Below are 18,733 nucleotides of genomic sequence, written 5' to 3' on the forward strand. Positions count from 1 at the left end.
CGAACATGATGGGTAAGCACTCACTAGACAGAAAGGTTTACCTGAAAATGGCTCTGAACCTTGTTTGACAGAGGCCAAAGGGAAAGCTCATGTGATGAGTGGATATGATCCTTCACAGAAAGGTGGTGGGGTTATGCAGCTGAAACAGTTGGCTCCATGCACCCTATGTGATTTCCCACATTTCTAGAGACAACTCGCAGTCTCCATCACTGAGAAATGAGGGAAATCTCAGAGATGAATAAATGGAAATGGAACGTAGGTTAAAATCCATATCTATGTAATGAACATGAATCAAATTAGGTTGTGGACTGATGTTTGCTCTTTTATCAGAAAATGGCAAATGAACAATTTGCAAAGTTGCTTGATGACAACAAGCTGAAGGGCTCAAACTATGCCGACTGGTACATGAATCTTATGCTGGTCCTAACTTCTGAAAAGTTAGACAAAGTGGCAAAGAATCCTGCCCCGGAGCGTCCGAGTGATAGGGCTTCTGAGGCCCGAATGAGAGACTATTAGGAATGGGAGGAGAAAAACTCCCTTGCCCAGTGTTACATCATTGCCTCCTTAGACAACCCGATACAGAGGTAGTTCGATCAGATCGAACTTGCCAAGGATATATTGGACAGTCTCAGGACGATGTATGAAGAGCAGAATCGTTCTACTCGACAGAAGGTCTTGAAACAGTTCATGACCGCACAAATGTCCAAGGGCCAACAAGTTCACGACCACTGTCTTCGGATGATGGGATACATCAGCGAACTAGAGGCTCTTGGATCCGGGCTGGACCTTGCGACTCAGATAGATGCTATCCTTAATTCTTTGCCTCCTTCCTTTAATCCGTTCATCATGAACTATAACATGAACAAGCTGAATGTCAGCTTGCAAGAGCTCAACAATATGTTGCAAAGAGCTGAAGAACTGATTAAAAAGGATGAGCCTATAGCTATGCTTGTTGAAGCTAGCAAGACAGGCAAGAGAAAGATGAAGGCAAAGAAGCCTCAGAAGAAAGCCACTAAGGGCAAGAAGTAGAAGAAAGACAAAGCATCAGATGCCTGTCACTTCTGCAAGAAGACCGACCATTGGAAAAGGACTTGTCCTGCCTACCTGGAATTGAAGAAAGGTAATTTCGAAACTTGTGTTTCGAAGCTACCTGGAATTGGTAGCTTCTGCGTCCTGGTGTATTGACTCCGGGGCTTCAACTCATGCGTGTAACTCACTGCAGGGGTTCAAGGTAAGCAGAAGGCTGAGTGAAGGAGAAGTCACGCTCTACTTGGGGACTACTGCAACTGTTGCATCCGCGGCCATAGCAACCGTGGAGTTATTTTTTAGAGAATGAACAATTGTACTGAAAGATTGTCTTTATGTACAAAATTTAAGGAGAAATTTGATTTCTGTCTCAAAACTGTGTGCAGATGGTTATTCTGGCTTCTTTAGTAATACGATTACTATTAAAAGAAATAACTGATTCATCGCATATGGGGAACTGGAGAACGGTCTCTATATTTTACATTCTTCTCTAGAAACTAACATAACCGAAACTACGTCAGCTGAAATCCCCAAGAAGAGAGCCCGCGATACAGTTAATCCCACGTGTCTGTGGCATTACCGACTTGGCCACATCGGTGTTGACCGAATCACAAGGCTAGTAAAGGATGGTCCTTTGGATTTTCTAACTGTAGAAGATCTTCCCACTTGTGAGCCTTGCCTGCAAGGCAAGATGACAAAACGGCCATTTAACGGTAAGCCTGAAAGATGTACAAGCACACTTGACCTTATACATACTGATGTATGTGGTCCCCTGAGTGTTAGGACATGGAATCAACACGTGTACTTCATCACCTTCACCGATGATTTTTCACGATATGGTTATGTGTACCTAATGAGACACAAGTCTAAATCATTTGAAAAGTTCAAAGAGTTCAGACAAGAGGTCGAGAAACAGTTAGGGAGAGAAATTAAAGCCCTTCGATCAGATCGAGGTGGTGAGTATCTCTCTGACGAATTCAGGGACTACTTGAAGGACAATGGGATAGTATCACAGTTAGTTCCTCCTGCTATACCACAACTTAGCGATGTTTCAGAGAGGAGGAATAGGACCTTATTGGATATAGTCCGGTCACTTCTCATACACTCAGAGTTACCCACATCCTTTTGGGGTTACACATTAGAGACTGCGATTTACGTGCTGAATCAGGTTCCAACCAAATCGGTTCCGAACACTCCATATGAACTTTGGACCGGAAAGAAACCAAGTGTCAGACACTTGAAGATTTGGGGTTGTCCAACACATGTTAAAAGAACAAGTGCAGACAAGTTGGAATCCAAAACCAGTCGTTGCCTATTTGTAGGCTACCCAAAAGGCTCTGTGGGTTACATATTCTATGAACCAAGTGAGCAGAAGGTGTTCTGCAGCCGAAATGCACAGTTCTTGGAAACCGATTATATCTCGGACACCCATCGTCAGGAAATAGTTCTTGATGAGGAGGGCTCAGGAGCAGTGGGAGATGTCCCACAAGTTCCAGGTAGTGACCAACCTAGAAAATCCACTCGAGCATCTAGGCCACCAGTCCGTTATGGTTATGACCAGGATAGTTACCTGGTGGAAACCTTGACTAGTGAGGAGGATCCCGTGATTTACACGGAAGACATGTTGGACATAGATTCCCAGAAGTGGGTGGAGGCCATGAGAGCAGAGATGGTTTCAATGGAGACCAATGGAGTCTAGACTCTGGTAGATCCGCCCTCCGGGGTAAAAGCAATCGGTTGCAAATGGATTTACAAGAGGAAGAAGGGCCCCGATGGTAGGGTTGAGACCTTCAAAGCTCGTCTAGTGGTGAAAGGGTACACTCAGAAAGAGGGCATCGACTATGAGGAAACATTTTCGCCTGTGGCCATGCTTAAATCCATTAGGATCCTGCTAGTTGTAGCAGCATACCATGATTATGAGATTTGGCAGATGGATGTCAAAACTGCATTCCTGAATGGAGATCTTACTGAAGATATCTATATGCAGCAGCCACAAGGCTTCATTGCTGCAGGTCAGGAAAACATGGTATGTAAACTTAATAGATCCATTTATGGACTTAAGCAAGCTTCTAGAAGTTGGAACATCCGTTTTGACTCTGCTGTCAAATCGTTTGACTTCGAGTAGAATCCGGATGAACCCTGTGTATACAGGAAGTACAGTGGAGATAAGGTTACCTTCTTGGTTCTGTATGTAGATGATATTCTACTCATTGGGAATGATGTAGAGAGAGAAAAATTTTTGAAATTCGCCCCTTTATTCCGCAAGATTTGAGCGTCCATACGATGAATCTTTCATCCCTTCACTATAGACTTTTGACAACAAACCAAAGCTGAGGGCAGGAATTCAATCAACTGAAAACATGTCAAAGGCTCAAAGCTGCAGGTGAAAGATCTTATTTCAGAAGAAAGAAGCTGGAACCAAGTTCTTTTATCTAAATTTTTTGATGCAGACACGGTACAAGCAATTAATAAACAACATTCCTCTGTCATACCGTCTCGGTGAAGACAAGATTATGTGGAAGAATACAGCAAATGGACTCCACTCTGTCCGGTCAGCTTATAGGATCTTTAACCAACCAGCTGCTAGTTCTTATTCCACTCCAGTTAAATGGTCGAAACTCTGGTTCCTGAAGATTCTCTATAGATGTCAACTTCCTTGGCATGGTAAAAATAAAGCAAGCTCTTTGTACCTTTTGTACTTCATCCATTGAAACTCAAGAACACCTTTTTCTTTGACTGCAGCTTCTCAAAAGCAGTCTGGTTTCAAGTTCAAGTGAAATTCAATCCTAATCTCTATTGTGCTTCACATTCAATTGACATTTTGGAATGGTGGGAGCAAAATAATTCTGGCAGTAGTTTTCTTAAACAGGTTTATAAAGGAAGAATCCCAGCTATACTTAGAAGTATCTAGGATGAAATTAGGAACACTGTTCTTTTCTCAAAAAAGAAGCCGACCCACTGGATGTTGGCAAAAGACCAGATTTTTATCACCCTCTTGTGATTGCAAAGTTCAAGATCTCCTGGATTAATTCAAGTTTGATTGATGATGAGTCAGTGTTTCATTGGTTTTATAACGACTCCCAACCTTTTGTCATGGTTAATGGTTCTTAGAACACCGGCACAGACCGCCTCCATTGGCCATTTTTTGGCGTCTCATCTGACCAATGCTTAATTTCATTGCAAAAGGACAGCTTTGTTTGGCATTCTCGGCAATTGAAGCTGAGCTCTGGGCAATTATACGATTCTTAAGGAAATTGCTATCCCACGGAATCCTTAGAGCTTATCTCTTCTAAGATGCTAAGGAAGCTTTATCCAAAAAAATGAAAGGAACCTGAGGAAACATCAGCTGGGGAGAACAGCCTCTTTATCATCATGTCTGGCATCTTCTATCCTTTTTTGATCTCTCTTTAATCTATGTGCATAGATATGATACGATTACTGCTCATACTATGCCTCAGAAAACCAAAACTATGAAATCTTTTGTTTCTTTTTCACCTCTCTCCTCCTTCCCTATATAAGAATTAAATCTGTTTACCTTGTAGGCTTGTGGGAGAGGGGGTTAATCATGTGCGCCTGATATCTTTTGTGCTTCTTTAGTTATTTTCCATTTTGTCAAAAAAAAAAAAATCATTTACTTTTGCTTAAGGGATCTGTAAATTCAGTTATTACTTATTAGGGAGGTTTAAGTCCTTTTCAGAAAACCCAGGGATGTTTAAGGGATTTACTCTTTTTTATGACAATTGTGGCCTATTACTTTTGCTTCTAGAAGTGACGACATGGCAATGTGTTCTCCTGTTTATAGTCTTTTGTTTTCTTCCTTAGGCTTTCTTCAAAACATCCACTCTCTCTCTTTCTCCCTCATTGTATACGTTGTATTGTAGAAGGTAGGATAATTGGAACAATTACTTTGATTGATAATGCATGTATTAGGTTAGATGCATGGTGCAGAGATAAATTAAAAAATAAATATAATAAACTATTATATTGCTCTTTTGTCTTTGGTTGATAAAGAAATCCCACGACTTCCAAGTACCCTCTTTTGACTCTGTCAAAAGATATTTTGTTCCCAATCGAATAAAAGTTATTGTATTATGATTATGATCCTCCTGATAATACAAGAGGATTTTAATGATATGCTTGTTATTTAATTATTAATTACGAATAATATAATAAAGGAATCTACAGCACCCTAGGTTACAGAGATGAAATGAATTGATATATATATTTGAGTAAATTACATATTATTATTATTATTCTATACTTATACTTTGGAGTAGTGGAAATTATTTTCAACAAAACCCCCTTTTATTAGCATTCCGTGAATTCATTTTAGAAAAAGCTTCTCATTCTAATGTGACTGTTTTAAATTTTTTCTAATTCTTCAAATTATCTTTTTTCTAACAATTTTAACATTTTTCGATTTCCACTTGTTACTAGTTTAGTTGATATTAATTGCATGTCGTGGTTGTTGCAATTCCAGGTTTTTATTGTTGTAATTTCCATTTTTAATTTATAGAAGTTTGTCAAGTTAATATTTCCATAAATTAAGTTGGTCCATCACTCAACTTAAGGAGGGTTTTTGTTGAAATCTAAAAGTTTATAGGTCTTTATTACAAATGAAAGTTTAGGAGTAATTGCCATTACTCCTTAAAATAAGGAATTAATTTGCAATTTACCCTATATATTTTCTTTTATATATCTCCACATGTGGATACAAGTCTTCTACATTATACAATAATTTATATAAAGATAGAAACTAAGTACCTAACCTAAGCAGAAAAAAAGAAATATATAAACTCTTCTGCTGTCAATTGTCATTCTTTTATTCAAAATCGCATAATAGACGGCAAAAAGCAAGCGGATGCATCCATGCAAGTGAAATTATATTGTTGTAAGCAAATTTCACCAATTTATTACTTGTCTTCCTTCTATCCGACCCAGTCTTGTTTCTTGAGAAGTGCCTTGAATGAATGAAAATGATGAGATGAGAAAAATAGTCTAATCCATATGTCTTTGTCACCGAGTAGTAAGTACTGAGTAGGTCATCTATCCTGTTACTATACTCTCCCAAATTATGTTTTATGGTATCTCTGGTCTAAGCTGTAAAGAAAAACTTTGATAGAAAAGTCGAATGGAGAGAGAGGGAACCACATGTCATGTTCCAACTTCTAATTAGGCTGTAAATTTTTTAAGTCTTACGGCAGTGAAGCTAGCAAATTAGCGATTGTGTACGTAAGCTAGAAAGAAATTAAAGAAAAAGGGGAGACCCCAGTCTGTGTCTCCAAATTCTCTTCCTTCTTCATAAATATATATGGACCCCTTTCTGATGCTCTTTTCTCCTCTCCCCCTTCTCCCTTCTCTCACCATTTCTTCTCCTTTCCCATCTCTCTTTTCTTCTCTTTTCTCAAAGAAAATCTTGTTTCTCCTTTATTGAGTTGAGCTTCTGCTATCCTTATTTTTTTTATCTTCTAGATTCCGGTCTGTCGGTCGGTGTTAATGATGGGCTTCTCTTGTTGTATTGGCATTAAGATGCCAAAGCTCGTATCAGACCTACTAAGCCTGGTGGAGTACGTCAAATTGCTGATGGTGGCGGCCCTCTTCCATCTGGGTCTGTTGACTCTGTTCCGTCCCTCACACCTGAGGGATGCTCATGGTGCCGATCATGTTCAGGAGTCTGGAGGGTATCTCCCATCCCTGACTTCCCCAGTTGTCCCGGCCACAGTCTTGACTCCCACAAGGTTAGAGGCAATCAAGAAGAGGCTTCCAGCGGTTGAATTCGGGGATTTTCTTGAGAGATCGGGAGGCAATAGAGAAGAAATGGAGCATCAGTCAGTATGCATGATATGCTTGTGCAGCCTGGAGAAGAGGCATGAGATCAGAGAACTACCGAATTGTTGTCATGTGTTTCATAGGGAGTGCCTGGACAAGTGGGTGGATGGGAGCCAACTGACATGCCCTTTGTGTAGGTCCAAGCTGTTGCCCTGTCGTGGTGGAGGGGATCATTCAAAGGCAGCAGCAGGAGGAGGAGGAGGAGATCCATGGATGTTGGAAAGGTTTTCTTACCTCTTCGGTGAGGAAATCTTTTGATGTAATATGATGGATTTGTCGAGTTTGAAATATTAAAGCAGGAGGAGGGCATTCATTAATTACATTTTGTGTGAAGTAATGAATACTGATCTCTCTCTTTATCTATCTCTGCCTTGCCATTTAATTAACAACTATATATCTTGCTCCTGTTAGTTATCATCTTAGAAATGTGATTTTTCAGTTATGGGGTGTTGTTTAATTGATCAATAATTAATTCAACAGAAAGAGTAAGCAATCCCTCCGCCTCCAGAACTGGTTCCGATCTGGTCTGATAAAACGATTCCATGTATGCATGTAGTGCTTAACTCAAGCAGTCGAACTTTGTTTCTGTTGAAAGGGGGAGGAACCCGTCCCTTCCAACAAGTTCAAGCCTTGACCGATTGGGTTTCTTTTTTTTTTCCTTCTCTCCCTCTCTCAGAAGTCAGACCCTCACCATCTGCTCCTCCGGTCGGTGCTCGCAGCTCTCTCAGCCGGAACCGCCTCTTCATTCCAGTCGGTGCGGTGGGGGTTCTTCTTTGCTTGGGAAACGGGGAAGTGAATAACTGGATATGTGGCCCCGCGTGATTGGGTGGAGTCACGTTTTAACATACTACTACAACTATTACAGTGAACACTCACAGGCACGCTAAACTAATCCCCCGAAGTCGTCTTATCTCTTAACAAAACATTTAGGGGTGCAAAATGGACCGGATCATCCGATCGATTTGGTCGAATTTGGATCACCATATTCGGATCTTCGGATTGGATTCGGATCGCTCATATCCGATCTGAGAAGATCCGAATATACTATATATTTATAAATATAAGTATACATATAATATATATGTTATTTATTTACTTATAAATATATTTTTTATATTATATTTTTATAAATTTGTTATATTATTTTTTTTTATAAAAATATGTATATATATGATGAAAATAGTTAAAAAATACTTGTATTTTTTCTTTTACTTTAATTTTCTTTTAATATTTTATTAATTTTTAAAGATAACATATCGGATCGGATCAAATCCGAAGATCCGACTTACCGATAGGATTCAAATTCAAATCAAGTCCTATTAGATCTGATTGGTTCTTAAGATCGGATTCGAATATACTCTGATTTGAATCCAATCCAATCCGTTTGCATCCCTACAAAACAATAAACAAATGAGAAAATTCCACTTTATTACCCTGAGCTTTAAGGGTCGAGTCAAGTTAGTAATTGAATGGTGCTGTAGAAAACAATAACATGTTTGGAACCGTTTTTTCATAACAAACGGTGTTCCAAACCACCTCTTGGAAATCGAGAAGGCATGGTCTGGTGACGTGGACTTCCTATAATGGGTACTAGTGCTGAAAACATATATGGAGCACTAGTACCAAACAAAAGGTGTTGTTGTTGCCCCAAGAATCATCCTACTTGGCAACAACATTTCCAAAAAAAAAAGACATTGTTTTCTTAGAAAACGGTGCTGTATATGCACCATTGATGCCAAACATATACTAAAGTTTTCTAAAGGGGTACGACTTTCGAAAAATGCGACAAGTTCAACATTTAGAGATCTAGTGGATCTCTCTCCCTTTTTTTGACATGCAAGAAAATCCCTCATTGGGGTGGTAGTGACGAGTTGAGATCTTCTGCCAATAAAACGTGTTCCATCCCTTTACCAATTTTATCTAACACCGCATATCTCACCACCAGCCACCAGACTGGAACCCACCACAAAAATGGGACCCGCCATGTATGAGATGTGCGATGTGAGACCGTGTTGGTAGAGAGTTGGAATCTGTTTTGTTGGCAAATGATCTAGACTACTGAGTGGTGAACGGTGAAGTGAAGATAGAGTCAAAATTAGAAAATGATTGAATAGAATATTAGGCCTTGTTTGGCAACATTCTGCAAGAGTGTTTTTTTTTTTGGTTCAAAAACAAATGCGAGAAACAAGTCATTCCCAAGTGACAATAGTGCCCAAAAAACGTGTTCTTTGGGAGTGATAAATCGACACTCCCGAAGAACACGTTCTCAAGGAACATGCGGTTCCCACATCATCCCAATTTATTTATGAACACGAATGCAGTGTTCCCACTTGAGAGAAGGGGCAACACCGTCATTTTGCATTGATGACATAAACTCCACCCCTCCAAGCCCTAGTCATCGAGCAATCTTCTTCATTTGTTCCTGATGCTCCCGCTACAAACCTAGTGAGTTGCATCAAGGACCAACAACAAATGACGAGTTTATCATGTGTCATGATCATTTTCCAATCAGAATCTCATACACATGTAAGGTTTTCTTCATTGTTGGCATTTCTAATTTTGTATGCTTTGTTTTTTCGTCCTAAAACTTTTTCCATGATCTGTTTTTTCTTCCTAAATGCATCTTCTCTTTTGTTGTTATCTTCACAAACTCAAGCTATTGATAAAAAACCTAAGTCCCCATCATCACTAAGTCCTAGTTTATTTTAGTAAGTACAAATGCACCTCCGAAGTCTCACTCAAAACCAGATTAGAGAGTGGCTGGTTTTGCTCAAGTCCAAATGCACCAATTTGGTGAAACATTTCCTAATACTGCACAGATGTGAGGATGATAGTTGGAGTGCCGATTTAGATCCCCGGGTATCCAGCCCGCCCCCGGTCCTCTAAATAATAAGAAAAGAAATTAAACAAATGCTAACGGATTGTATGATTATAGGTCTTCAATGGCTGTCGATTAGTCAGGTTGATTTTCTAACCATGACGATTTGCTCAGTATTATGTGAAAATTAGGACCATCAAGTGGTTTAGCTATTTACATCCTGACACACGATAGGGAAACAACCAGATGTCTCGTTTAACAAAACAAGATAAAAGGGTAAGAAACAGACCTGATTACATCAAGTGCCTAAGAATTGTTTGGCCTTGAAAGCTTGACAAAACAGCACGAAACAAAATGAACACCAGTAGGATTGATCTGTAACAGTCCGGAAAAGTCCTTTTGGTTCGTCATAAAACCATCCAAGTTATGTACACCAGATTGGCTAGGTAAGCAGTTTCATAAAGGCTGAATGGCTTATTGTTGTGTTTTTAGTGGATATAATAGTTATATAAATAAAATGTTAAGGGTTTTAGTAATCAGCGCAACATGCCATGCAGCCACTATTTGCCCCTCATTTTTTAAAGCATGAGTTCGCATTGTTCAGAAACATAGATTCAAGGTTTGTTTTTACAATTAGAGCACTGATTTGATTTTACCCACCATTCTTAAAAGCATCTACTCAAAATTGATAATCAATTGAAGTGTTGAGTATGCATTTTCCAAACTGGTTTAATATGTGTATATATTATGCGTATGTGGTTTTGATATTTTCTTTTACATTTGTGTATGTATGATGGGAAGACTCTATAAATAATTCACGTGTTTTTTTGGGAAGCACTAACTAGACTCGGTGTCAATTTTCCCCTCCCACCGCAATGTAATTTCTTGAATTTCCGACAAATGTGATAAATATTTAGCTGTGTGTTTTGGTATAATAGCAAAATATTACGTGATGATTCGGGGTTCCTTAGCTAAATTGGTTTTCTTGTGCCATTTCTAGAAGAGAGATGCCATTTGTCGACCAAGGGGTGCAAAAGAGGAGTTTAATTACAGGCATTCAAGCTTGCATAACTGCATAGAGCGGTGTTTTGGTGTGTTAAAATCAAGATTTACAATCTTAAAACTCATGCCATCATTTTCTTTGAGAACACAGTGCAAGATAGTGGTAGCTGCATATGTATTCACGACTTTGTTCGAGATGAAATTAAGAGAGATAAGGTTGATGATGATCTTTTTAATGAATATGGGAATGGGAATCTTGAAGTGGAAGATGATCTAGATGGTGGACATCAACCGGTCAATAATGAAGTGAATGCAAATAATGTGTCGGAAATGGCAAAACATCAATGAGAAATTGCAAATCAAATAGCTATGGTTTGTTAAATGGGTAGTGTAAGGCAATGACTAGTAGAATTTCACACTTTGGTTATGAATGGGTTGTGTAAGATGATAGTTTGCTAAATACATTTGATAACCTTTACATGTAATGTGCCTGTCTTTTATTTTACTTTTTTAATGAAGTATGCAAGTCAAGAATCAACATAGAATTTGTGCTTGTGGACATAGCCGAATGCATCTGTTTATTTAAAAAATAGAGAGAAATTATGGACACTGATTCTATTGATGCCCTATTGAAGTGGTACATCTCTTATCAGATATATGTTTTTTGTTATGAAATATTTTGGATTTTAATAATAGAGTTTCTTCTTTTTTTTATAAGCAAGCACCTGAAAATGATTTCACATGGGGAGACCAATTCATACCTTGTAATTGTGGTAAACATGTTGAAGTGCAAGAACAACCAATTGCACGAAATAGGGACCAATTTGTAGTCATTACTACTTGCAGGTGTTGTTGCATCATGGCATGTTAGACTTTTGTTTTATTCGTTGTATGTTTTGTTTTGATCCTCAAACAATCAAGGATTAAATGGTGATAACATGGAAACATCGTTATGACATGACACATGTTTTGTATGATTAATTTTATGTTTAATGTAAATGGATTTGCAAAATTGGTGTTAAGGAATAGTTTGGTTATTCAAACTTTATTTCTGTTTTTATATAACAAAAAATCCATTCTCAAAAAATAATTTTCCAAAAGCCTCTATTGTTCCCGAGGAACAAGAAATAAGATTTTGGGTAAATTATAAAGACCCCCTTGTACTATGGGGTCAATGACACAATCCCCCTTGTACTTTTTTTTTGTGACAAAGACCCCTTGAACTTTAGTCGTTAGACAAGGACCCCCTTTCGTTAATGTTCTGTTAGTTAACTTCGAAAAAATTTTCATCCGATTGTTTAAAGTTTTTTAAATGTCCAAACTACCCTTTTTATACTATTCATTGTCTTCTCCATTAAAGTTAGGTGAAATGGCTACAATAAAAACAACGGTTTTGAAACATTCAATGGAGACCATTAACAAAATAAAGGGACCCCTTTTATGATGAAGATGGGAAAAAGGATGAATTAGAAGGGCAAGAAAAAGAAAGTAGAAAATGTTTAATGGGGTATTTAGGGCAAGAAAAAGAAAATAGAAAAAAATTAATAGGGTATTTTTGATATTTAATGCTTTCTGTCATTTGACTTAACGGCCAAGGGGGTCTTTGTCTAATGACTAAAGTTCAGGAAGGTCTTTGTTGCAAAAAAAAAATACATGAGAGACTTTGTCACTAACCCCATAGTACAAGAGGTCTTTGTAATTTACCCTAAAATTTTTGTTCTATACAGAAATTTCTAAAATAACAGAAACAAAGTGATAACATTGCCAAACAGGACCTTATTGTAGAGTGGCTACGGAGGATTGAGAAACAAGCAAATCGCGTAATAGTATTATCAATTTTATCATCGAACCGAAAGAAGAGAATAAAAAGGAAAAATCATAGGTCAATCTTTTTTTTCTTCCTCGCGTTCGTGGTTCGATCTAAATCCAATGGAGCCGTCAGAGTACGTCGTCAAGAGGAGGAGAGAAATAACGATAACAACAGAAGCAGAAGCAGAAGCAGCAGCAGCACCACCACCACTGGATTGATGTCTCCTCCAATCAGGAGCAGCAGCAACAACAACAGCATCCCTAATAAACCCCATCATCATCACAGACCCGCCTTACTCCCTGATCTCTTCTTAACGGCTCTCTCCCTTCTCTTCATCTTCTCTTCCACTTCCCCTAAACTTCACCATCTCATCCTTAAAATCCCTCCTTTCTCTCTACCTCCCGTCCCACGTCGCCTCTTCCTCAAAAGCCCTATTACCATTATGTCTCAAACCAAGCCAAAGGACCCCAACCTCAACCACTTCTCCACCCCACAATCCCTCTCCGATTGGCTCAAGCCGCGTTTGCCTTCCGACTCTTTCTCCTCTTGGGGGGTCAAGCCCGGCACCAAGAACGTCCACAATCTCTGGCTCGAGCTCTCCCAGGGCGAGACCTCTCTTCTCGATTCCACCCCTCCCCTCCGCACCGTTCACGTCGCCACAGTCCGAATTCTCGACTCCCATGGTAGGGTTCTCCTTGAATCCCACCAAGAACTGTCGGACGGCACCGTCCGAGAACGATGCCGACCCTTATCTGAAAAAATGAAGCCTGGTGAGAGCATTGAAGATGCGGTCGCGAGGGCCGTAAGCGAGGAGCTTGGTTCCATAATTCGGGCTTCCTATGGCAACGTCGATGTCAGTGGCCTCGTCAGGATCGTGCCTGGTTCATACCAGACAAAGGTGGAGGAGCGGGTTTCGGCGTCGTATCCGGGTTTGCCTGCTCGATATGTTTTGCATTCGGTGGATGCGTGGGTCGAGGGGTTGCCCAAAGGGGACTTCTGTACAGAGGAGGAGGAGGAGTACGGGGATTCTTGTGACACTAAGATTGCAGAGAAGGCCGTCTTTGTAAAGAGGCATTTTTGGAAATGGATTGGCCCTGATTCTTCTGTTTGTTGATGTTACCGTAGAAGGTTAGTTGTTGTCTGGTGAATTTGAGCTTATCTTCTCATCATTTTTGTTTGCCTTTTCTTTTCTTTTCTTTTCTTTTCTTTTTGCCCATGTTTCATCTACTATTATTCATTTTCTGAGTTTGTACAAGTGCAATGATACTTACAACTATCACATCTGTTTTATCTCTCCAATAATCTCTGTTACAATTGAAACATAAAGCTTATCGAATGAAACAATACATGTACGTTCTTTATCAATCTTTTCTGTCCCTCCTCATATTTGAACTGGTGGTGAAAAACTTATCTATTTAGAATTTGTGTATGCATGGGGATGCGGTTTGCTAGTCCGTTGGCAAAAAGAAAATCTTTTTCCTCTTCATTGTCAACCAATACCGGTACTTCAATTAATTCAAACAACCGGAGCTAACAATAGAATAAGCAACCTTGGTTGCACTATCATCCTTTTAGGATATAATCCATTGGAATAATAGAGTATGGGAATATTCATCAAAAAAATAACAGAGTATGGGAATGCCTCTAGAAGCATGTTATGTAATATAATGCCTTAGTGCCTTACCTTTTGTGCATAAAGATGGAGTACGGGAATGCCTCTAGAAGTATATGTTGTTTGACATCTCACTGAGGCATCTGCTAAGCTCTACTCATAGTTGTCAAGGCGATGCCTAGGTGACAAGGCACCCTTGGAGGCTTGCCTCGCCTAATCACCAAGCAGTTTTCTATAGCGTGTTAGAAAAAACTTTTCTTAATTTTTTGAGGTTATAATTTTAAAATAGACATTTTAAACTAAAATATTCATTTTGTGTTTATATACTAATTTCTTTTTATTATTTTCTTATTTGTTAGGGTTTAATCAACATAAACATTGCTAAATGCTGTATTGAACCCTGAAAGACTTCAAAACCTGAATCAATAAGGGAGAACTTAAAATGTTGTCTAATCAACACATTTACTTCTTTTTCTTTACTAATTTTGTGTGTCTATATACCAATTTTCTTCTTCCACTTTTTCTTTTCTTTAGTTATTTTCCTATAACAGAAATGGGGGTTCAGCCCCCATATTTTTTGAAATTTCATTTCTTTCTTCTTCTTTTTTTTCTCATGAATATGTTGATTTTCTATACTTTAACATGAAGTTTATACTTTTCTTATGAAAATTATGGATAATTATAAAGGAAATATGATTATGGAACCTAGGGATCTACCCTAGGATACACATTTTTACTTGGAAAATAATCCATCGCCTAGACACCTAGGCAACTAGGTTACAAGGCGCCCCCTGTCACCTAGCCTCACCTTGGCGCCCTGAAAACTATGGCTCTACTAAAAATAAAATAAAATAAAATCCTCTCATCTACCATCAGTTTAATACTCTTTCCTGCATGGTTAAGAATCCTTGCAATATCACTCTTTGATTCCATCCCGTGCTAGTAACAAACGAAGCATTTGAATCTGTTTAAATAATTATGAGTACAGCTCCCATACCCGTATCACCTTGACATGCTTGAACTTGCAATTCTAACAAATCTGGTTTTCTTTAAGAGAGAAATACTCCCCAAAAGATGAATGAAGAGACAATTCTCCCTGAAACTTTAACGACACAATAATACATCTGCTCTCTCTCTCTCTCTCTCTCTCTCTCTCTCTCTCTCTCTCCCTTCCTCCCCTGTAATATTTTTAAGTGTATATTGAGCATTTAGTTCCATGATTTTTAACTGGTTGTTCGGCACCTTAACCCTGAACTTGGGGTTAATTTGTAGTTCTCTTAGAAAAGGTAAATATAATAATAGAGAAACTCACACAAGCAGTAAGTGGATACTAGTTGCTCTCCTCTGATCAGTTTAAAAAAGGCTTCAGTTATGCTGACATTCCTCCCATGTTGACAGTCTGCCCAGTCATTCTCTCACTGCCAGACCGGAGCTAGGTTTCTTCATGATGTTTGATGGCAATTGTAGATCAATCTCAAATTTGCCTCTTGTGGCTGGCATCGGGGGTCTTATTCTAAATAGAGAGGGCAATGTGATTTGGGCTTTCAGTGGACCGGTTGGATCCATTGATGCCTATGAAGCTGAAGTTAGGGTGTTGGTGACTGGCCTGAGAATTGTTAAATCACTTCAGCTTAACTCTGTTTTCATTGAGGGGGACTCTAGGAATGTTATTGGTTGGACTACCCGCTACCCATTTGGTTAGGGCCCATAGAAACTGGGTCGTTTCCTCAATGAGATTAGTGAGATTTCCTCTTCTCTGATCTTTTGGCCAAATCTGGGGTGGATAGAATTTTTTTATATAGTGCAAACACTTTGCCTTTGTAATTTGGGTGGTTCTTATGCGATGCCTATGAAGCTGAAATTTTTGAATATAATAGTTACCTTTTTCAAAAAAGAAAACAGTGAGAAAGGTTGCCTTCATCATCTTGTTATCTTGTTATCAATTGTTTAGAAAGGAGAAAGAAGCTGAGCAATCTTCAGAAGATAGTGTTATCTTAATAAGATGGTGCACAAGATCATGACTAGTCTCCTCTATTTAGTTGAATATGTTTAGGTGGAAGTTGCTAGAATTTATTTGGCAAGAATAGTATGGAGTATGTGGTGAATATTTAGAATGTTTAATTGAGGCAGAAAGGTTTCTGATTGAAATTTTGTTCTGGACTCAGAACTCTTGCTTCTAGTATTAGAAAGAGGGTTTTCATGTTGAAAACTTACTGATAAAATTTTGACATCTCACCTTTTATATAGAGAAACATTTGTTTATTTATGTTGGACAGGATAGCTGGGTAATATATTGGCTAATGGTTTATTCCATGTCTCAGATTTTACCAACTGACCCAGCTTTGGTCACTTTTAATGAATTTTTAAGTCTCAGTTTGGAAGGAGTACAACTACAAATATGTAGAGTACAAAACCTTGTATTTTTGCATTATTTTGTATGTATTTGTGCTGTACATATTTGTATTTGTACTCTTTTCAAACTGAGCCTGAGGTACAGACTGACAGACCTGTGCATGTGCATGAGTAGAAAAAAAACGTCCAATAATAAATGGTGGGGCTAACCCCTAAAAAGATTTTATTGATAGGGGAGAGAATTTCTGTAAAAGGAAAGAAGTTTTGGGATAGAGAAAGAGAACGTGAGGGATGTATTAGGAATTAAGAGCAGCTTGGTTATACGGGATTTTAAGGAAGGGCAACTATGGTATGATAGATTTGAAGGGGAGAGAGGGAGGGAGCCAAAGGCTGAAGTGTCTCTCAATGTTGAATCAGCGATCAGAGCACCTGCCACATTAAAGAGACTCCTTGGAAGGAAATAACTGAACACATTAACCAGTGTCAATTTTTTTTGGATGAAAATCCATAACAGATGTTATCGTTGGTCTGATTTTTGAGAAATTTTAGCCGGTTTGGTAAAAACCAATTGTCCCAATTATCAGTCTTCAATGTTCTGATTTGGTTGGTGTTTCCCATATTGTCAATTTTAACATGAATGACAATTGACAGCTCTTTATAATAGTCGGTGCTGATTAGGCATTGAAGATATTCAAGGAGCTTGGTAGTAGAACAGGTTGAAGGATTGCCTCAAAAGTCAAAATGGTGACCAAATGTAATTGAACCTGATAAGATTACTTATAGCTCTGAATATCCTGCTTGTCTAAAGATTGAATGGTAGAACATGGATGGAGAGATGGGGTTGTTGAGGGCATGTAAGGTAGTGTTATCTTACCCACAAAGTTACCAGCTGCAATACCGTTCTCCTGGATTACTCAGGGTCGGTATTGACAACACCATTGATGTATTAGCAGAGTAATGGTAGAGAAACAGTGTCAGCCAGAAGGAATCATTCACCTCCTACAGGTTGAAGCCTTGAAGGTATAGACAGGATGGAAAGCTGATGATATGGGGATATGATCACTATGAATTGGTTTCTGGGGATAATGTGAGAAGGTTGAACAAGACAAATCCCATGCTCAACATGTATTTGGTTCTCACATAGAAGGAACAAAAAGGACATGTCTGTATTGGTAAATTCCACCTTTTCTTCTTTTGAGTATCTTTGCCAATTTGCTGATTTGTAATTCCATCAGCTCTTATTATTCCTGTATAAATGCCAGGATGTGTCAATATATATACACTACCATCAATGAGATGTAGATATCTAACTTAGATCTTACCTGACTGAAAACTGATCTTATTGGAGGGTGTGAAATTAGGGGTGCAACTTGGATCAGGTTGGGTTGGGAAATTGTTAAATTTTCAAAGGGATCAAACCCTAACCCAAGCCCCATATAATTGATAATTTTCAAATCGGGCAACCCGACTCCGACTTGCAGCCCTATGTGAAATATTGTGGCTACTTGTGTCAGTCGGTTATGGGTAGCTTTGGGACAATACTGTTTTCTCACCTCTTTCTGTAAAGGTGGTTCCTCAGTTGCAGACATTTTTTTTTGGGTAGTATGTAACATGATGAAAACCTTCATTTTTAAATCATATCTTGCTGCCTTATTTTGTAGAGACTACCATCTGAACATGTCTCCTCGGCCCCAAACTATTCTGAGTGCTGACATGTAAGCTGCTCCATGCTAATAATAGATGTATCTTGAAAATGTTTGGACATGGTTCACCATGTCCATGCTTGTGGATATTCTTATATTCTTTGGTTGGCCATTGTATTCTTTGATGGCAAGGAAGCTGTTTGAGTGTTTGTCAGGGGTAGTGGGGTACCTAGTCAGATGCTTTTCGTTTCAGTCGATCATTATATGTCATCGGCTCTTTAACTACATATGACAGAAGATTAACTTAAAAAGTATTTAGACACGTTTAGAAATATAAATATAATTTTTATTCTAGCAAGGGTTTTAAAACAATAGCACATTGAATAAATTCAATTACATTTTACATATAATAAAACATGTAAAAAATTGAAGGATTGCCACCATTAACCAGGTCCTAACAAGACCAATAGCTATTTAAAAAGTCAGCCTAATCGGACGAGTTTTAAGTTTTAATGATGAAATCTACTTTTTTTTTATTATTATTTTTTGATCATTTATTAAGGGCTGTTTAGTGCCATTGCCGTTTATTTAAAAAATGTTTTGTATGACAGTTAAATGGTTTTTGACAAGTAAATGGCATT

The 18,733-nt window shown here is 38.5% G+C and overlaps 2 protein-coding genes across 4 annotated transcripts; both read left to right on the top strand.

Annotated features, from left to right (window-relative positions):
* The first annotated feature begins 6,525 nt into the window (after window positions 1-6,525).
* Window positions 6,526-7,113, top strand: LOC104593333 (E3 ubiquitin-protein ligase ATL15-like). The gene has a single exon (XM_010253092.2). The coding sequence runs from the start codon at window positions 6,526-6,528 to the stop codon at window positions 7,111-7,113; it is 588 nt and encodes a 195-aa protein (XP_010251394.2).
* A 5,384-nt stretch (window positions 7,114-12,497) lies between these two features.
* LOC104593342 (RING-H2 zinc finger protein) lies at window positions 12,498-18,257 on the top strand. 3 transcript variants are annotated; one of them, XM_088899730.1, is made up of 2 exons: window positions 12,498-13,613; window positions 18,111-18,257. In XM_088899730.1, the coding sequence occupies exon 1, from the start codon at window positions 12,703-12,705 to the stop codon at window positions 13,597-13,599; it is 897 nt and encodes a 298-aa protein (XP_088755856.1). In that variant the 5' UTR covers window positions 12,498-12,702; the 3' UTR covers window positions 13,600-13,613; window positions 18,111-18,257. The 3 variants fall into 3 exon arrangements, with proteins under 3 accessions (XP_088755856.1, XP_010251405.1, XP_088755857.1); XM_010253103.3 differs by lacking the exon at window positions 18,111-18,257 and adding an exon at window positions 17,798-18,058; XM_088899731.1 differs by lacking the exon at window positions 18,111-18,257 and adding an exon at window positions 17,101-17,750.
* Window positions 18,258-18,733: the final 476 nt, after the last annotated feature.

The sequence above is a fragment of the Nelumbo nucifera genome, chromosome 3 (genome assembly GCF_055504915.1).
Source record: "Nelumbo nucifera cultivar China Antique chromosome 3, China Antique-T2T, whole genome shotgun sequence".
Taxonomy (NCBI): Eukaryota; Viridiplantae; Streptophyta; class Magnoliopsida; order Proteales; family Nelumbonaceae; genus Nelumbo; species Nelumbo nucifera.